This window comes from Alligator sinensis, unplaced genomic scaffold (assembly GCF_000455745.1).
Source record: "Alligator sinensis unplaced genomic scaffold, ASM45574v1 scaffold976_2, whole genome shotgun sequence".
In the NCBI taxonomy this organism is placed as follows: domain Eukaryota; kingdom Metazoa; phylum Chordata; order Crocodylia; family Alligatoridae; genus Alligator; species Alligator sinensis.
In genome coordinates, this window is record NW_005842666.1 from 818,731 (window position 1) to 837,147 (window position 18,417).

General features: G+C 40.3%; 1 protein-coding gene across 1 annotated transcript in view; it reads left to right on the forward strand.

Moving 5' to 3' along the window:
- Positions 1-18,417, forward strand: part of PPFIA2 (PTPRF interacting protein alpha 2) — a gene marked incomplete at its 3' end in the record, with an annotated part of 557,753 nt that overhangs the window by 485,585 nt on the left and 53,751 nt on the right. The window contains exons 10-15 of the mRNA XM_025215735.1: positions 3,508-3,591; positions 3,952-4,083; positions 7,686-7,748; positions 10,757-10,848; positions 16,751-16,886; positions 17,540-17,760. Coding sequence (XP_025071520.1) covers positions 3,508-3,591; positions 3,952-4,083; positions 7,686-7,748; positions 10,757-10,848; positions 16,751-16,886; positions 17,540-17,760 — 728 coding nt within the window. The remainder of the gene's footprint in view (positions 1-3,507; positions 3,592-3,951; positions 4,084-7,685; positions 7,749-10,756; positions 10,849-16,750; positions 16,887-17,539; positions 17,761-18,417) is intronic.

Here is an 18,417-nt window from a genome sequence, read left to right on the forward strand (position 1 = left end):
ATGCAAGAAAAGGAGCCCAAAGCTCATTCTTCAGTGAATGATTCAGAGGGGAGATTGTGTGAGAAAGAGATGTTTGTAAGAGAGGACAGCAGGAGAGGTAATATTATTTGAAAGGGAAGCCAGGAGTTAGAATAAGCAAAAGATGGAATATGTGAGGTATTCTTTCTAGAGATAAAGTGGCCATTATAAAGGGATAAGGAAGGTAACAATGGTGAAGGACAATGCCATGCAAGTAAAGAAAAAAGAGAGAGTACAGAGTAGAGGTGGCAAATTCACCTGGCCCTGATAGCCAAAACCAAACTGCAAGGCTCCTCATGGACCAGATCCAGACCCATCTCCAGTGGTGAAGTGTGAGCATTAACTGCCATGGGTACCTGAACTGCAGTATCTACTCAGGGAGCCATGGGGATTGATACAGCCATTACTCACCACACCAATGTCAAAACACATCCCCAGTAGGGCTCCAAACCCCAAAATTCAGCCTCAGAAGCCTATTGTGAAGTACCTAGAGAAGAAGGACCTAGAGAAAAATAAGGTGATCAAAACAGCTAGTGTTGGCACTGGATTTGTGTATCTGTATCTGTGACCCAGATACCTTGTTCCACGCAGCCCCTCAGACCAACCATGAGTTCTCCACTTGATAATAAGCACATTTTCATAGATTTCATAGACATTAGGGCTGGATGGGACCTCATAAGATCAATGGATCCAGCCCCCTGCCCCAGATGTGGCACCACCCGGCCTGCAGGCACACCACAGCTCTTCAGGCAAAACACCAGCCCTGCCCTACCACAGCTACATTGGTGGAGGAGGGGCCCTGCTTCCAACTCCCAGGGAAGCAAATGTGAAAGCTGCGGTTTTAAACTTGGCGTCAAAAATGGGCACTGAGTTTAAACTGCGGTTTTCACTTCCCTGCTGGTGAGGATCCTGGGGCCCTGAATTGGAACAGACCCCTGGGGACATGTACCCAGTTTTCTCATGTATTAATCTGCCTATGGCCTGGCTGCCCGGCCAGTGTCCCTTCAGGCCTGCACCGAGGGCCATGGCCCCCTCCTGGCCCTCCCCTCAGCATGCCACTGGATTGTAGGGAGTGGCAAGTTTCCAGGTGACAATGGTGACTTGCTTCTCTGGAGTCAGGGATGGCCTTATGCTGATGTCCTGCCACTCAATGTGGTGTGCCAGCTGGGTGATGATGTCTATGAAAATGGCCCAGCACATGGGGAAGTTTTATAGACACTATTCATTATCCCAGGTACCCAGGACAATCTGTTCCTACCATTCACTGCTCATCTCATGGGCCCCAAACCACCTATCAGTGGCCTGGAGATGCTCCCACAGCACCTTGGAGTCACTGGCATTCAAGAGGGCCTTGGCTTCCTCAGTCAGGTGGAAGTAGTTGCCTAATTCTAGGATGCTTCATGGCTATAGGGTCTAGAGCACATGATAGCTGTTGCTTCTACCTGGCCAGGCAACAGCAGCTACAGGAACACATTCAGCCCCAGCCCCAGGGCTAAGTTAGAGATGGAGCCAGGATTGGAACTGCTGCCACTGCTGCCTTGCCAGGTGGGTACCAGAGCCATCCTGTGCTCCATGCTCTGGGCAAGAGCCAGAGTTACAACCACAACTGAGAGTAAGTAGTACAGGGGGAGGGGTGGGCAGCACCTGCTGCTCCAACTCAACCCTGGTCCTGGGTATAGGCCAGGGTTGGAGCTGGGGCAGCCACCTAGCCACCTACCTATTCAAATCTAAGATGATGAGCCTTTTCCCCATGTTGAAATATGTGGGGGAAAAAATCATCTTGGATTCAAGTAAATGTAGTAGTATCACTGAAGTGATCTTAAATTATGGTGTGTGTACCATACACAATAAACTATGTGTACTTATTTTAGTATGTGCGCCTAATTATTATTCTGATAACTCTTTTGTAGATGATGATCTCAGTAATGAAGTATATTCTTATCGCTAACATTACATTTGCTGGGTGTTTACGTACCTGGTGACCCAGAGGTCATTTCTGACAATGACCTAATCAAAGAGCATTTCAAAATCAGGAGCTTACAAAGCACAGACATCAGTAATACTGTGCAGTGTCTGTTTCTTATGCACATGTTTTGTTTCCGTAGCAACAAATTCGACATAGCTTTCTTTCAGCTTTCTTTAAAATGGTACAATAGACTTCATTGATATGAGGATGAGAGAGATCCATATTTTGTAACAAATGGTCTATTAAATTTTATATGAGAAAAAACAATGACTTTGGATGGACTGCCATTCTTTATATTCAGTACATGACTTCTTGTCCAATTAATGATGTTGTATTTATGAAGTCTTTCCTAAAAGTATGGGACTAACCTCATAAAATGGATTCACCAGGGTGAATCCTCTCAAAGAAATTAGAAATTATATAATTTATTGGGGTAAAAAGGGCTTATTTGATTCTCTCTCTAAAAAGTCTTGAGCTGTATTTTATTAGTTTTCTGTGTTTTCTAGGAAAATCTTTCATAACACTGCACAGTTACTATAAATGACTAATCCATTAATTTTATATATTCTATTACATTTAGGCATTGTTTTTCATTCCTATAAAATGGTGCAAAAATTTTACAAAAATTCTGACATTGGCCTCTCAGAGTCACACTCCGATGTTTAGATCCCCATAACTCCAACTACAACATGAGACCCTATTAGCCAGAACTGCTTTGATTTTACTCTGTAGAAATCTTTCATCAGCCAGCCATTACTAACCTTGACCTTCCATACCTAGGTTGATAGCTTTTTTAACATTTCATTGTTTTCTGTTTATCCACGTCAACTGCATCATATTCACCAAATATCAGTGTAGTTTATTCCACATAAAACTGTGTCAGTTAAAATATTAAATTTTCAGTCACGCTTTTCTTTTAAGCATTCTGTGCTGTGTTCTGTTCAGTGTCAGTGTCTTTAGTTCTGATTTTTCAATTTTGTCCCTCTCCTTTTCCTTGACTTGTTAGTCTGATCCAACCTCTTCTACCTCATCTGATGATTATCAATATGTTATGGAAGCTAAACTACAAGAAATGATCTCCATACGTAGGAAGGTAGTCCTACTGGACTTTACTTTCTATTGCTAAATAGAATCCATCTAATTTGTTTTAATTTAATTTTATTTTATTTTATTTTTATTTTTTTTATTGATAATCAACCATCGTGCAGTTCAGTGCTTCAGGAGCTTACAATTTTACGATGGCAGGTTTGTGTTCAAACCATGCACAGTCTGCATGTTACATTTGGCTGATTTCATTGCTCATAAATAACTCCAATGTTTTGCTGATGCTTGGATGTAACAGGCCTTTGTAGCTGACACATTTCAAGCAATGCTGTTCAGCTGCCTGTTTGAATAAAGTTTATTTTTTGAAAACTAAGTTTGCAGTTAGTAGTAGCTTGCTTTATGTTTTGTTTGAACTTTACTGAGATAATGAGTTAGAAAGCTATTTAAATTTCAGACCAAGTCTTCCTATTTTTTTGCAGGCAGAGGAAAGACATGGTAACATCGAAGAACATATGAGACACTTAGAAGCTCAACTTGAAGAGAAGAATCAGGAACTCCAAAGAGTATGTTCATTGCAGATGGTTTATTTTTTGTGCATAAAATCTGACAATATGGAGCCAAATTCTGCCTTTGAGTACAAACATGCAGCTCTCTTGACTGCAAAACATAGCATTTGTGAACATGAAAGTAATGCAGTCCCATCTTAGTCAATTCACTTAAATCTAGTTTTAGTTCATTAGAAACATTCTACTAATACAGAATTTTCTAATATACCTTGATCAAAATATGTGGTGGCTCAGTAAGGTCAACCAAAAGAATAATACCTTTGGTTCCTGGATGTCTTACTGAAAATTTGTTCAGTGTAAATCTGCATTAATTAACCCAGACACTTACCATTGTGTTTCCTCTGCCCTGTACTGAAGGCCAGGCAAAGAGAGAAAATGAATGAGGAGCACAACAAAAGACTATCAGATACTGTAGACAGACTTTTGACAGAATCCAATGAACGCCTGCAGCTACACTTGAAAGAGAGAATGGCAGCACTTGAAGAAAAGGTAATGTTCAAAGGGCAGTAAAAATGTAAATAGTAGTAGGACAATTACTATAATTATATGTTTTCCACTTTTAAATGAATGTAAATGTCATGCTGGTTTTGTAATCCGCAGGTGAGTATTTACCCAATTTCTACAAATAAAACCAAATTTTTGGCATTAAGAAAGAGATCAGCTATAATTGTTTTAGTTTTAACAACATTAACTATGTTTTTCCTGTTCAAATTATGATGCAGACATTCACTAAAGAATATTTTTGTTACTGTGAAGTGTATAAATAAAGTATAAGTGTATGCAATTTGCTAATGGGGAACTGCAGATAGAGATTTTACATGACTTGCCCCCAGGCGCAGTGTGGGACAGTTACAGGCATAGAGTTACAACTCAGGAGTTCCCAAGTCCCAGACCTCTTCTCCTTCTCTTCTCCTTCTCATCTCCTTTCTTCAGTTCCTTCCTTTTTCTTCCTTCAGTTATGCTTTTCTGTGCACTAAGCCTTTTGGGATGCAGAGTTATCTGACTATTCAGAGATGTTTTGTGTTTCCTCTTGTCATACGCATTTCCTAGGCCTTGAGATATGTCCTAGATTTGCCATGTATATGATCAATGTGCAGCCCTCTGAATTTGGGTCTTTTCACTTTAGTCATCTTAATTACAAACCTCGTCATATATACACTAAAAGTAAAACAATATTTTTCTCATTTGAAGCCTCTTGGCTACAGTGGTGACTATCAGTCCCTTCATGCCATCTGAGCAGTCTGTTAAGGGCAATGGACCTATGAAAATAGTCTTTTTCCTTCCATCTTCTTACCACTCACCTTCATATGAGCCTAGATTGGATTTTTTCTGCAGCCCAGAATATTATACAGGCCCCCACTATCCATTGCATGGTTGCCCTGAGGGTATCTTGGCCCATCTTCCATTTTACCTCCATAGCTAGGGTCTTAATTCATGAAAAGGTACCTCACACTAATTGTATATTTTTTGTGGTAGAAAACTACCATATTTACTCAAATAAATGATGAGGGTTTTTTCCTTCAAGCAGCATGAGGAAAACAGCCCCTAACCTTGTATTTGTTTACAAGAAAACCTTATTATATATATTGTCTATCATTAAAGTGCTGCCAGAAGCAGCATGTGCTCAGTAATGGAAATCAAGTCTAATGCTGATTAAATGCAGCCTACACTAATCATGCCATTAAAATGCATGGCCTGTATGGGGCAAATGTACTGATGGGAACTTTTTTTTCTTTCGCTTGTGTAGCCCTTACAAAAATGGGTAGGTGTTCCCACTGCAGGGAACTGGCACCAGGCCTGGAGGTACCACAATACCAGGCTGGCACCAGAAGGGACAGAGCCAGCCCTGACAACCTCCCATTGCTGCCAAAAATGCTTCATCTTAACCAAAAGGCTAAGATGCTTTTTTTTTTTTTAAGGAAATTTTTTCATGTTCCAAGCCAAATCAGCTAAATCAAGTCCAAATCTAAGTCATTCAAGAACCATATGTGGCTCTACTATCAGCAAGCATCCTCCACCCCTGCCTAGGGCTTCAGATGCTTTCAAATCCTTTGGCAGATGTCCTATGTGCAAGCCCAAGCCTGGAGGCTTGAGGTTCAGATGCCCCCGAGTTTCGCTTGCCCTCAGCCATATGGCTGCAGGAACAAGCTAGGGTGAAGTCTCTCATTTACATAAGGTTGGCATATAGCCAAGATCTTCCCATTGGCAGTGAAAGTGGGAGGCTAATTATTCCTTAGCTTAGTCAAGGTACTACCCCCTGCCAAGAAAATGGTTTTCTCTTGCAACTAGGAAAACCCCCTTAGTGGTCATGGCATTTCCCTACCAAGGCTGAGATGCTACCTTTTTTTTTTTTTTTTTTAATTTAATTTGTATCCAAGGCCAAATTAGCCAAAATTAATTCCAAATCCAAGAGTCCAGAACCATAAGTGGCCCTACTACCGGCAAACATCCTCCACCCGCACCTGGGGCTTAAGATGTTTCCAAAACCTTTGGCAGGCGCCCTACTTGCAGGCCCAAGCCCGGAGACTTGGGGTTTGGATGCCCCCCGAGTTTTGCTTCTCTTTAGCTATAAGGCCCTTGGAGCAAGTAAGGGAGGAGACTCCCATTTCCATAAACTGGGCTTAAAGCCACTGCACTGCACCTTGGTGGGTACTGAACCATTCCAGAAATGCAACTCTCCTGTGAGGTGGATGCTACCAGAAGGCTAGGTTAGTGCAGCCCATCTAAATAAGATATAGTCCCTGTTGTGCTCAGTCCCCCTCAGCATCAGCCCTTTTTCAGCTCATGGTGAACCACTATGTCAATATATTTTGGCTTTCTCTTCACAATGGGAAAGAAAGTGCCTTTCTTTCCCATTTCCAGTGATTCCTGTTTCTTCCCCAGCTTTAAATGACTGACAAACATCATCAAACATCTATGGGAATGAGAGGCTCTGTCACCCCCTCCCTTGGCTCGTCACAAGTGATTTGGGTGGCCTTCATGAGGTGGAGCCAAACCAGACAGCCCCACACCTCCTCTGCCTATAAATTTTAGGAAGATCACAGAACTCATGACAAAAGATGAGAACACTCAGTTCTAGTGACAAGTGGCTAATTAGCACATGGTTCCTTTGTGGGGGATATCTGAAGTATACACAAGTCCTGGGCTGTGGGGCCACCATGGCTTGAAATGTGGTTGACTCTGCTGGGGCCCATGATAAATCTTGAACCATTTGGCTTTGGACTAATATCATACAGATTTCGTACTATTTATAAGTAGATACAGAAGTACTGCTTAAATGTGTGTGTATGGAGTACCTGAGCTGAAACTTGCAGCAGTTTGCAAAGCAGGTAAAATGCATCAATTCTAGATTAACTGAATCTATTAGGTACCCATAGTTTTCTTTTCCTCTATATGAAAATTAGTACAGATATGTTTATTTCAGTCAGTGTTTTTTGATCCCTTGCATTTCATGTTTGCAAAACGGAGCCCAAGGGGATGACAGTAAAGTGGAGGAAGCGGCTATAGGGGGAAGAAATGGAGGGAGCAGAGGGCAAGGGGGCCACCATCCCCCAACACTATTTTCCCTGCCAGAGCAGTGGAAGGGGGACAAATTCAAGACAAGCCTCCAATAATTAGATTCTATATCTGAAAAATTATAACAAATTTATACGTTTTCCATATATAAAAACTAATTATTGGGGGGTCATCTTAAATTCAGGGTGAATTCATCTTAGATTCAAGTAAATATGGTAAATACCTCTTTAGCCAAACTTGTTTTAGTGGTTTATGCACCTATGTGTTTTATATGATTGAGGCAGAATATAAGCAATGAACATATCTGTCTGGGAAAAATTGAAGTGTAAAATTCGAATTGAGAAGTGATTTCAAACATTTTCTGCTGATGAAATCAAATATTTGGATTATTTATAGGTTCCAAATCTAGTCTGTACACTTTCCAAAAGCTTTAGGGAATTTGTAATAAAAAAAAATCTGTAGTGATTGATTGAGACTGATCAGATAACTTTGTTTACTTGATCAGATAGCAGCTTCTAGTATTTGATTATTTTTTCCTCTTTTATTTATGTTTTTAATCTTTCTTTTTCTCCTAGAATGTTTTAATTCAGGAATCTGAAAGTTTCAGGAAGAGCCTGGAAGAGTCATTACATGACAAGGTATTATATAACAGTGATATATTATCTGTAATCTGATTTTGTTTACAAAATAATTTGACACAATAATTGGAAAATCTGTATATGGTATATTTAACATCTCCATCTGGCATGTGTGAAGGGATCTAATGACATTGAATACTTCCAAGGATCCTGGAAATAGTGATATTTACCTATTTGGATGGTTTAAGAAGATATTGATGTTTTATGAAAATGCTCCTAAAACTGATGCTTATGGTTGAAATACTGGCCCCACTGAAGTCAACGGAAAAATCCCATTGACTTCACTTGGGCCAGAATTTTGTCATATACATTTTAGCTCTTAAAGGAACCAGGCTAAAGGAGATATTCATGTAGAAGGTTATAATTTTTAGTCAAGATTATAATAATTTGATGTAATACAATTATTTTTAAAGATTCAATGACTTTATACTACACATAGTGGAAAGTTGCCTCTGAGTTCAAAGCATTGTAATTCCCATTTTAACAAATGGTTTAGTGAACCAGTCAAATGAATTATAAATATGTATTGTAAATGCGAAATTCTGGTTTTATTTTAAAGATGTACTTCCCTTAAAGGCAGTAGTATCCACAAATATATCTGCCTTTAGGTTTATACATAAAGTATTTTTTGCAACATGTCAAATTGAATTAAAATACATAGGGCAGAATGGAAAAAATACAGTTGCACTAAATGCTAGGAGAGGAAATAATGGATACCATGAGACACCGAAAACCATATAAAAATAGGAGAAAGGCAAAAGAAAATATCTGTTTAAATTTTCTATTCTATTTTCTTTTCTTTTTTTAAGCCACACTAAAATAATTTTGCAGGAAGGAATAGAGATGATGTTAAGGCACTAGAAAAGAGCTCTTCAGACCAGTTCAGCCCCTAACTGCTACCAACTTCATATATGACCTTGAGCAAATAATTAAGGGCTTGTCTACACAGGGAAGTTATTCTAAAACAAGCTAGCAATGTAATGGCTAATAAATCTTCAGCTATAACTTCCCACGTAAATGCTTAAATTGAGTATAACTTTATTGATTTAATAAAGTTACATTGGAAATATGCATGAATAATTATTTTTTTCAGTTTGATTCATGTCCTGAATATTCTTATTATTTATTAAATCAAGTATGGAGATCCACATTCATTCTGAAACAATATTTTGCAAAGTCTTCTTGAAATTTGCTTCTTCTGTTTTTTGCTTGATATGGTGTGGGAGCATAGAAAGTGAGATATATGCATTCTCAATGTAGTGAGTAAACACAATCAAATTATGATAAAGGATTGAATTTTTGTTACTTCTGACCTCCAAAACTACAAAATAAAATGCCATAAAGGATTTAGTTCTTTAATCTTGGCAAACGAAGTTGTCAAGCAAATTTAGATTAATAGTCATGCCTTGATTAAATGCAATTGTTAAATAATTAATTAGTAAGTGATGCCTATGAATCCTCAAATCCCTCCTGTATATCTCTTCAACATAGAGAAAATACTACAGACAGAATAATTTGATATCACGTAGCACAGGTTCCTTTCCTCCTACCTAAATTATCTGCACATTTCTGAAATGTGCTATATTACAGAACATTTCCAATTAATTAATCTTGTATTTACAGTAAAATCTGGTTAACTAGTCACTGAGATCATTTGTCACTGTGGTCTTACTAGTCAATGCATTCAGTCCTTGCCAGAGTCCCATAATCTCTAAGTATAATTAGTCATTTCTAAATATCTACACTTACTAAATCTAAATAGAATTTGCTCCTGATAATTAGGATAACTAGTCATTCTATAAAGTGCTGACCAGTCCTGTTCATATCACCTCGTCAAGCCAAACAAACTCACAAGAAATTGGAATCTCTTCAGTTTTTCATAGCTCAACATGATATAAATGAATCATTATTTCATTTTGCAGAATGTTATCTTCTGTTATGGCAATAAGTGTCAGTGAGAGTGCAAAACCAAAATCTTTGATTATTTTATTCTTTCATAGTCATGAAATTCTTAGACAGTGAGCATCTATTATCTGTAATGAAAAATTGTATATTCCTACATATATCTGTATATTCCTATAGTTCTTATCTCATTTCTATCCAATGGATAACTGCTGATGAGTAATCACTTGTGAATAATTAGGCATAGCTACCAATCCTCTTACAGTGACATATTTTACAGTACTTGCTCTCTTCTGACTTGTTGTTTGTAGAAATCTGCTATTGTAATAGAACAAAAAACCAAGAATGTTTTTTTTTAATATAACACTAGAAAAAATTTTTTTTTATGTATCCACTATATTGTGGGTATTAGTTTGCTCCTAAAATCCTAGTTCTATAAAATGCTAGATGATTTCATCAGTATAATGGGGAGCTGAGTTTCAAACTCCAGCTGTAGTGGATCTAACCCACTATTTTCCCAGGACAGTAGGAGTCTTGGTTTAGCCCTCCTCAGCATGAGAAAATTGAAATGTATACCTCCCTCTTTCTAGGAAAGTGTCTTTACTGCCATGCTGAGAGGGGGCTCATCCTCTACCTTTCCCTTTGAAGCTGGGAAGCTGTACAGAAGGTAGTGCAAGATTCAAAGAGCTAGAGAGAGAGAGAGCAAGTAAGCATCACTCTGTGGCCTAGTGATAACAGCATGACCCTGGGATTTGGGAGTCCCAGATTCTGGTTTCTGGTCCCAGGATTATTAATGCATTTTCATAAGACACTCATTGGATTAAAAAAAAAAAACAAGCTGGGAGCAGACACTACTTTTACAGAGTACTATAGTGTCTTCCCTCAGTGAAGATATGTTATTAGCAAATTGAAATTTGTAGAAATTCTTCAGCTGGAGAATATATTCCTGAAGGTTTGTTTTTTTTACTTTAGATGTCAGTAACTATATATATATATATATAGTTAGTTAGTTAGTCAGTTAGTAGCTATTAATATATATATTTCCATTTTTTATTCATTGCAAATGATCTGAAAAACATTCTCTCTCTCCTGATTCTCTCTTTCAGGAACGACTGGCAGAAGAAATTGAGAAACTGAGATCTGAACTTGACCAGATGAAATTAAGAACTGGCTCTTTAATTGAACCCACATTGTCAAGGTAATTTTAAAAATCATACAAGTTGTTGAGTTCAAATATAACACAAAAACATTTTTCAGGATTTCACAACAAGAATGTTATTCAGTAGATGTAAAAATACTTAGAAAATAAAGTCAAATGTGTGATAATTAGTAAGGCCTTCACTTTTTCATTGATTAGGTGGCATCTTACAGAAGTGAGGATATATTAATAAATGTCTAGGATCAGTGTCATCTGTTTTAAATTTACTCTGCACTTTAAAAATTATATTATACTAAAATACTTCGATAACTTCTGCCAAAGCTTAACATCAGAATTGCAATTGCCAACTTTAACAACAGAACATAATTATGGCCAGGCTCTATCAAATATTCTCCTGCTACATAATGGGTAACAAGGCTGTGCCAGCATATAAATTATAAAGTAAGGGTTTAGCAGAGGCACAAGAGCCCGTTTGTATAAAGGCCTCTCCTTAAGGGCCAGGACCAAACTGGTATTGGGACATGAGGTTTTAAATGCAAATCTATAAATCTGGTTTTATAGTTGAAAATTGATAGTTGAAAATAATGTGATGGAAATCATATTGCTATTGTTATAGTGAGTGAATTTTCCTTTCTGTCCAAATATATGTCCTTTCAAATAAAACTTACAATTTGTCTCGTCTACCCTCATTTCATAACTAGCAATCATAAGAAACTAGGCAAAATGTATGTAATAAGTCTCTGCTAAGGACATTTTAATCTGAACCCTTTCTTTTCCTTTGAATGCTTTCTGAGATATCACTTAACAATTTTTAGTTACTTTCTCATTCCTTTCTTTTGTTTTATGTTCCATTTGCCCCTTATTTAGAGAAACATATATATTAATGAATGTACATGCAAATTTTCTAATTCTTAGAACTGCTTAAATTTCTGTTCTTTTGCAATGTGAGTTACATGCACAGGTGTACACAGCACAGCTTGTGACAATGATGACTTTGTTTATTGTATTGGAAAGAACTACTGATAGTGATTGCTGACAGATTTATTTGCTTACTTCTGACCTGTCACCACTATCTTTGGGAAATGGAAGCCTTACTTCTTGGCATCCTCTCAGAATCTCTTTCTTACTTTTATGAAAACACATCCACTTCACCTGTGGCTATGTGCTGTCTGACACTGATAAGCTGTGTTACAGCTATGCCGTGGGAATTCAGTCAAAAATGGTTTACTTTATCCATCTGTGCTCCTGCACTTACAGAGCTGCAGGTAACAGTTCTTCTTTAGTAGCTGGTAATCCTATGAAATCATATTTCTGAAAGTCCTGTCTCAGGAACGTTAAGTTCTCAGCCTTGAATCTCAGTTCATCTCATTCCAGATTTGTCTCCCTCTGGGCAAGAGGATGGTCTTTCAACAAAGAGAGGATATAGCATGAGTTCATGTGACAACATTTTAGTCAGTAGATAAATGTACATGGGATAGAGGCTAGAATTTCTGTTCCCTCATATTTTCTATCATTTTATTGCAGATTATTGTCCTAGGAGACATAGACCAGTTATCCACTGTGTTTGTGCTCTAAAAGTACTAAAACATTTCTGGTCCCTGCCTCAACAATCTTAAAATCAAAGAAAGACAGGAGACAACATTTAGATAACATCAGTGTAACAAGAAAGTGAGACAGCATTGATCAGCATGGCAATTAAAGGTCTTGGTGGCCCAGCAGTGTCTTGCCAAATTTTTCTGAAGGCATGACAGCACATGGGAGGTTTTAGGAAAATAGTAAAGCGTCTTTTTAGGGTAGCTTTTAAGAGCTTACAGATAATTCCTCCTGATTTTTAGGAGCACCATGCAAAAAAACCTGAAGGTACTTGTTTGAAAATGTACCAAATGGGGAATTTAGACTAGCAGGATGGAGGCGGGAGTCGACATCTCAGTAGGGAATGCAAATTGATGCTTGGCCAATAGGGGATAGACTGTGAAAGCAAAGTAGTTTATTCTGGAGGCAGTGGACAGATGCAGTAAAAACATTATAGGCATCCCTTGTTCCATTTGACTTAATTTAAAATAGATTTCAGATTTTAGGCATCTGTATCTGAAAGATGTATCGACATCACCATGACATAAGTTATACACTCAGGCACATTTTGAGGGTCATTCCTGTGCTTGTGGTATAATTTCAGTTCAAACAGCAAGACAGTCTAAAAAGAAATGACACAAAAATTCCTAGCAAATACTTTAAACATGTTACACAAAATAATCTTTCAAAATCTGTCTCATAGGAGGTTTTGTATTGCATTTTTCAGTTTACATTAGGAATGCAAGCTTTAGAAAATAACAGTTACTATTGGTTGTTTATTCACTTGATGTCTTCATAGCAGTAGTGTAACTAGGGTGGGGTGACTGAAGCAACCACTCCAGTCACTGATTTGTGGGAGAGAAGGAAAACAGCTTCTTCCAGCAGCCATGATGGCTAGGGATGGACATTCAAAAAGGCAGAGCCTGAATTGATTCAGTCTTTGCAGGTTACTCTAACCTGCATAGAATGAACAAATTTGCAAGTGGACAGACATCCACTATTGGCTCCAGAAATGCAGGCACATGCCTGAAGTGGCTCAGGCCAGAAGCCAGGGGAAGCTACAGCAAGTCCTCAGCTGGAGGGAAACTAAGCTGAGGGAAAGGACAGGTCTGAGTGTGATTGAGGAGGGGTTTAAACTCCCACCCTGGTCTGCAGGGACTCCAGCCACGGTGTGCCTGGACAGGGGAAGCACATAGTCCCCAGCCCTGACACTCCTCTCACTCACTGGCTGGGGGCAGGAGCAGGAGTGGGGCCAGACCCAAGTAGCTTGAGGGGAATTGGGGTTTAATCCTCCCATTGCGGGGGTGGAGGGGGGCAGCATGGGCACCAACAGGCTCTGCCGTGCACCCAGGGCCATGGGGGCCAGATGCTAGTAGCCTGAGGGGAAGGGTGGGCGTTAATCCCCACCATTGCAGGCAGCAGCAGTGGAGGCACCAACATGCACCCTGGGCTGAGTCTCGCCAAGGAGCAACCAGTCAGCCATGGAGAGGGGGTGGGGAGGGGGGATGTGACCTGCCTGCGGGGAGTGGGGGAGCCCAACTCACTGCTGCCTCCCACTACAGTAGCATGGCCTGGGCTGGGGCGACCCAAGGGGGTGGATGTCAGCACCTGCCACCTCCTGCCTCCAGCCCCGCATGCCAAGGTTTGCAGTTGGGCTGCATTATGGCTCCCTGCCCCCTGCCTCTCTTGGTGGCAGTGGAGCGAACTGTCACAGCAGGCAGAGGACCACCTGGCCATAAGCCCTGCTCAGCCAGCGGGCCAGCTAAGGAGGCAGGGGGGGAAATACCCCACCCAGCCTAGCTTTGGACCCCAACCAGGCTGTGGAAAGCCCGCAGCAGGGGCTGCCCCCCTCACCTCCCACTGTCTCTTCATCTGGGGAGTGGGTGTGGCCAGGTGATCCCCCTGGCTCCTGGCTCATGTGGGGAGTGTGGGTTTCCCTGCAGCCAGGAGCCAGGCAGATAACCCGGCAACATGTCTCCCCGGCTGCCAGGTTGGTTGAAAAGGGAGTGGGGAGGAAAAATGGCAGCCTCCTCTCCCTCCCTCCCTCCCCCACTCCTATTGCAGACCCTTGCTTCATCCCAAGAGTGGCAAAGCAAGCACGGCCCCTGGCGCTGCCGCTTCACTGGAACTGGCCTGGGAGGTCAGAGTATTGGGGCTGCCTGGTGCTTCCTGGGCAGCGCTGCAGCCCCTGCTGGGGAGTCAGGCCTGCCCCGAGCTCCCTGTGGGTGTCAGGCAAATCCTCTCCCCCTGCGTGGCTGGAGCCAGCCCCCACTGCCCATCAGCCCCGCCTGGCACAGCCTCTGTGGCTCCCGGCCTGCTCCACCTGCCAGGCTGTGGCAGGGCTGTAGTGTGGCTGACACTGGAGGAGGGAGGGGGCTCACATCCATGGCTACAGCTCCCCCTCCCCCAGTCTGTCCTGAAGCGTGGGGCTCCCTGGTGAGTGTGGCCCACAGCCCGGCAGGTCCTGTGGGATAGCTGAGGTGGGAGTTGGGGGAGGGGGGAAACACACACCCCATTCCCAGTGAAGTGGGGAAGTCGGCAGTGGGGTCTTTACTCCTCTGCCCCAGCTGGGAGCTGGGTCAATTCCCTACCAGAGGAGGGGGTGAGGAAAGGGAATCCACCATGCTCCTGGCTACGGGGGATGTAAAAGTCCCTGCTGGCAGCTGCAGGTGGGGCCAGCCCTTCTCCAGTGGAACAGAGAGCACAACCCACCACTGAAAACCATGGCAGGATGTTGGGGGACTCTGATTTAACTTAAACCTGGACTGGGTCTGGGACAGAAGTTCCATAAACCAGTTTGGCTCAAATCAGTTAAATCTGATACTACATTCAACTGGGTTTATCTTAAACCAGTTTTGGCCATTTTGAAACTGGGTTATGTGCACTGAACTCATGTTCTGTTACAGGTTTAACCTGGTTCCTGACCACTTAAACCTGTTTATGTGTAACTTCTGTCCCTGGCTAATATCCTGATTGCAACCATGCTAGGGGCAACTTCCAGTTGCCACTGTCCTTGTGCCCCAGGCACCAGGCCGCACCGCTACACTGCTGGTTCATGGATCTGTTAGAATGTCTTTGGTATTTTTATTTGAAAATCATGTGTTCAATTCAGCTGCCGTTGTAAAATTTAATTGTAAAGCAATGTAAAGCAAACCTTGATATATTTTCAGTTTTCCTTGCTAATGTTTAGGCTAACCAAGACCAGGCCTAACCAAAATTTCTTAGTACATGGGGAAATTAGTTCATTTAAAAACTGATATGAATGCTATTTCTAAAATAGTCCAAAAGACAAGCATTCATATTATAGGAATAGCCACAAACTAGTCTTTCAACATTTTGTATCAATGTTTATCCGCTCAGGCATAACTCCTGCTTTCCTTCCCTTTGTCCTGATGAATTATGAATGAAGGTCCAGGAGGCTCAACATTTATGGCCACAGCATGGGCTCTGAAATATGTTGTACTTAGAAACTAAAGCCTAAGACATATTTTCAGCATCTGCCTCTGAAATTGTTTATGGCTCTGACTTGTTTACTACAGGATTATTCATACTTCAGAAAAATTGCCCTGTTTTCCTTCTTGTTTTACTTGTTTGTAAAATATACTATATAGGCAGCTTTTGGACACTGCTGAATTTGGCACAGGCCAACCTTCTTCAATGATCAGGTTTTCCACACCATACTGCCAGGATCGCCTTTTTTTTTAAGAGTGGGCCTCACTTCTGTTAGTAAGAGGGTAGTTCAGGCTCTCTCTGAAAAGATTTCTGTTTGTGTTAATTGTGGGCTTTTTTTTCCTTTTTTTGATGAGGACATCTGGCTACTAGGAAGTCTGCTGATACACTTGCCAGGTGCTAGCTGAAGGCTCCATCCTGCAACTCCACATGCATATTGGGGCATCCCTACAAATAAAAAGAATCCCCATAGCAGTTAGTGGTCCCTCAAGGATTAGGCCCCAACTCATTTCATATGCATTACCAAGAGCCTCCATGTGGTTAAAACAGTGTATCAGTAACAATGTCTCTAACTTTCCTATCATTAGAATTCTGCTAGAAAATATAAGGTAATCACTAATTTGTTCAAACTGATTATCCTACAGTGAAGTTGAATCTTTTTTTGAAATCTAGTTACAGAGGGGGTACAGTTGTGCTTATTTAGAAGTGTATATGATTTAGCCCATAATCAAAGGTTTCAGGATTTGCTTTCTTTATTAGTCCATGGTATTGTACAAGGTATTCACGTCATCATAATCTGTTTGTAATTTCTGTTGTGATACATAATAGATTAGTGTTTGTAAAAGTCTGAGATCCTAGAATGAAAGGCACTGAACTTTATTACTAATGTTTAAATTTACCAGATATCCTCTCTTTTCAGACCTCATCTTGACACATCAGCAGAATTGAGATATTCTGTGGGTTCACTAGTTGATAGCCAATCTGATTATCGGTCAACTAAAGTGATAAGGCGACCTAGAAGAGGCCGTATGGGAGTCTGCAGAGATGAACCAAAGGTTAACCATTTTTTTGCTTTCAGAAAAGATTTTGCATGAGTTATTGCATGTATTGCTCAATAAGACTACTAAAGACATCATTGTGGACTGGCATTAATTGTTCAGTGAAATTATTTGAGAGTGATAAATTGCTTTAGTTGTAGAGTATTTATGAATCATATGCTTTTCAATGTATACAATATTAAGAGCCAATGTAAATCCCATGGACAGGAGAATGTACACCATTGTTTGTAAAAGATACCCAGCATGTGGATAGAAGAATGCACTGTGGTGTTTGGAAAAGACATCACAGCAGGTTACAGAACTTCCCAGTTCTTGCAGTTTGCAAAAAATGCTAAATACAGATACAAAGAGTTTTCCATTCCTGCATTTGACTAGTATAAGGAAGGATACTGGAGTTCAATAAGAGGTGGATGCCTAAGTCCCTGTTGTGCTTTTAAAAATCTCCCCCTTTGTTTACACTGAACTACAGCAGAAGCAGTATGAAAGTAGTTCACAATGTCCGTAATATATTTTAATGTAAATACAAAAAAAAAATGGAATTCATCACTCACTCCATGTTTTAAATGTGAGCAGCTGCTCTTTTCCATTTCTAGAAATCAGATTTTGAATAGGCTTTTTTCTGAGGCTGCATTTTCCAAATTCCTGTTTAGGTAAAGTCTCTTGGGGATCATGAATGGAACAGAACACAGCAGATTGGAGTCTTGAGCAGTCATCCATTTGAAAGTGACACAGAAATGTCTGATATTGATGATGATGATAGAGAAACTATTTTTAGCTCCATGGACCTTCTCTCACCAAGTGGGCATTCTGATGCGCAAACTTTGGCCATGATGCTTCAAGAGCAACTAGATGCAATCAATAAAGAAATCAGGTATGGATTTTCAATAAAGTGCACAGTACAGCCTGGTCACAGGTCAAGCTTCCCTATGATGCATAGGTTTACTTCCCATTGTCTGCAAAGAGAGCACCACTCAGACCCCAGTATTTGGGTAACATAGGTGTTTATATATAAATATATTTACTGTGGTGAAGCTAACAAGAAATATTTTCTTTCCTAGGCACAGGGCTTCAAGGGATATTCCAAAGAAAGGGAAATATCTGGCCCTTTAAAAGTAATAATTTAGAGAGAGCTAAAACACAAAGAAACTTTGAGTAATCTTCACAGACAGGTCTTCTTTTCAAAATTTTTGTCCCCATCCTATAATATTGCTGTCTCCCATAAATGACCACATATCCCAAAGATTTTATTTTGGTCCAAGCATGGGTCTAGTTAGTAATTATACCTGTATTCTACCTGGAATTAGTCAGAATTACTAAGAAAACACGGAAGCAAAAAGAAACGTATCGTGCTTTTCGTATCCCAGTGTGTTACAGAGCTTGCAGCTAGAGGGAAAAATCATTGTCTTTTTAAACTTAATTAACAGTTGATGGCAATTAAAAGACAATAAACATGGAACCAAATAGTGTCATTTTGATAGAGTCAATTTTCAAAGTAAAACCATACTTTGCATGTTCTGTCAGAAAGAAT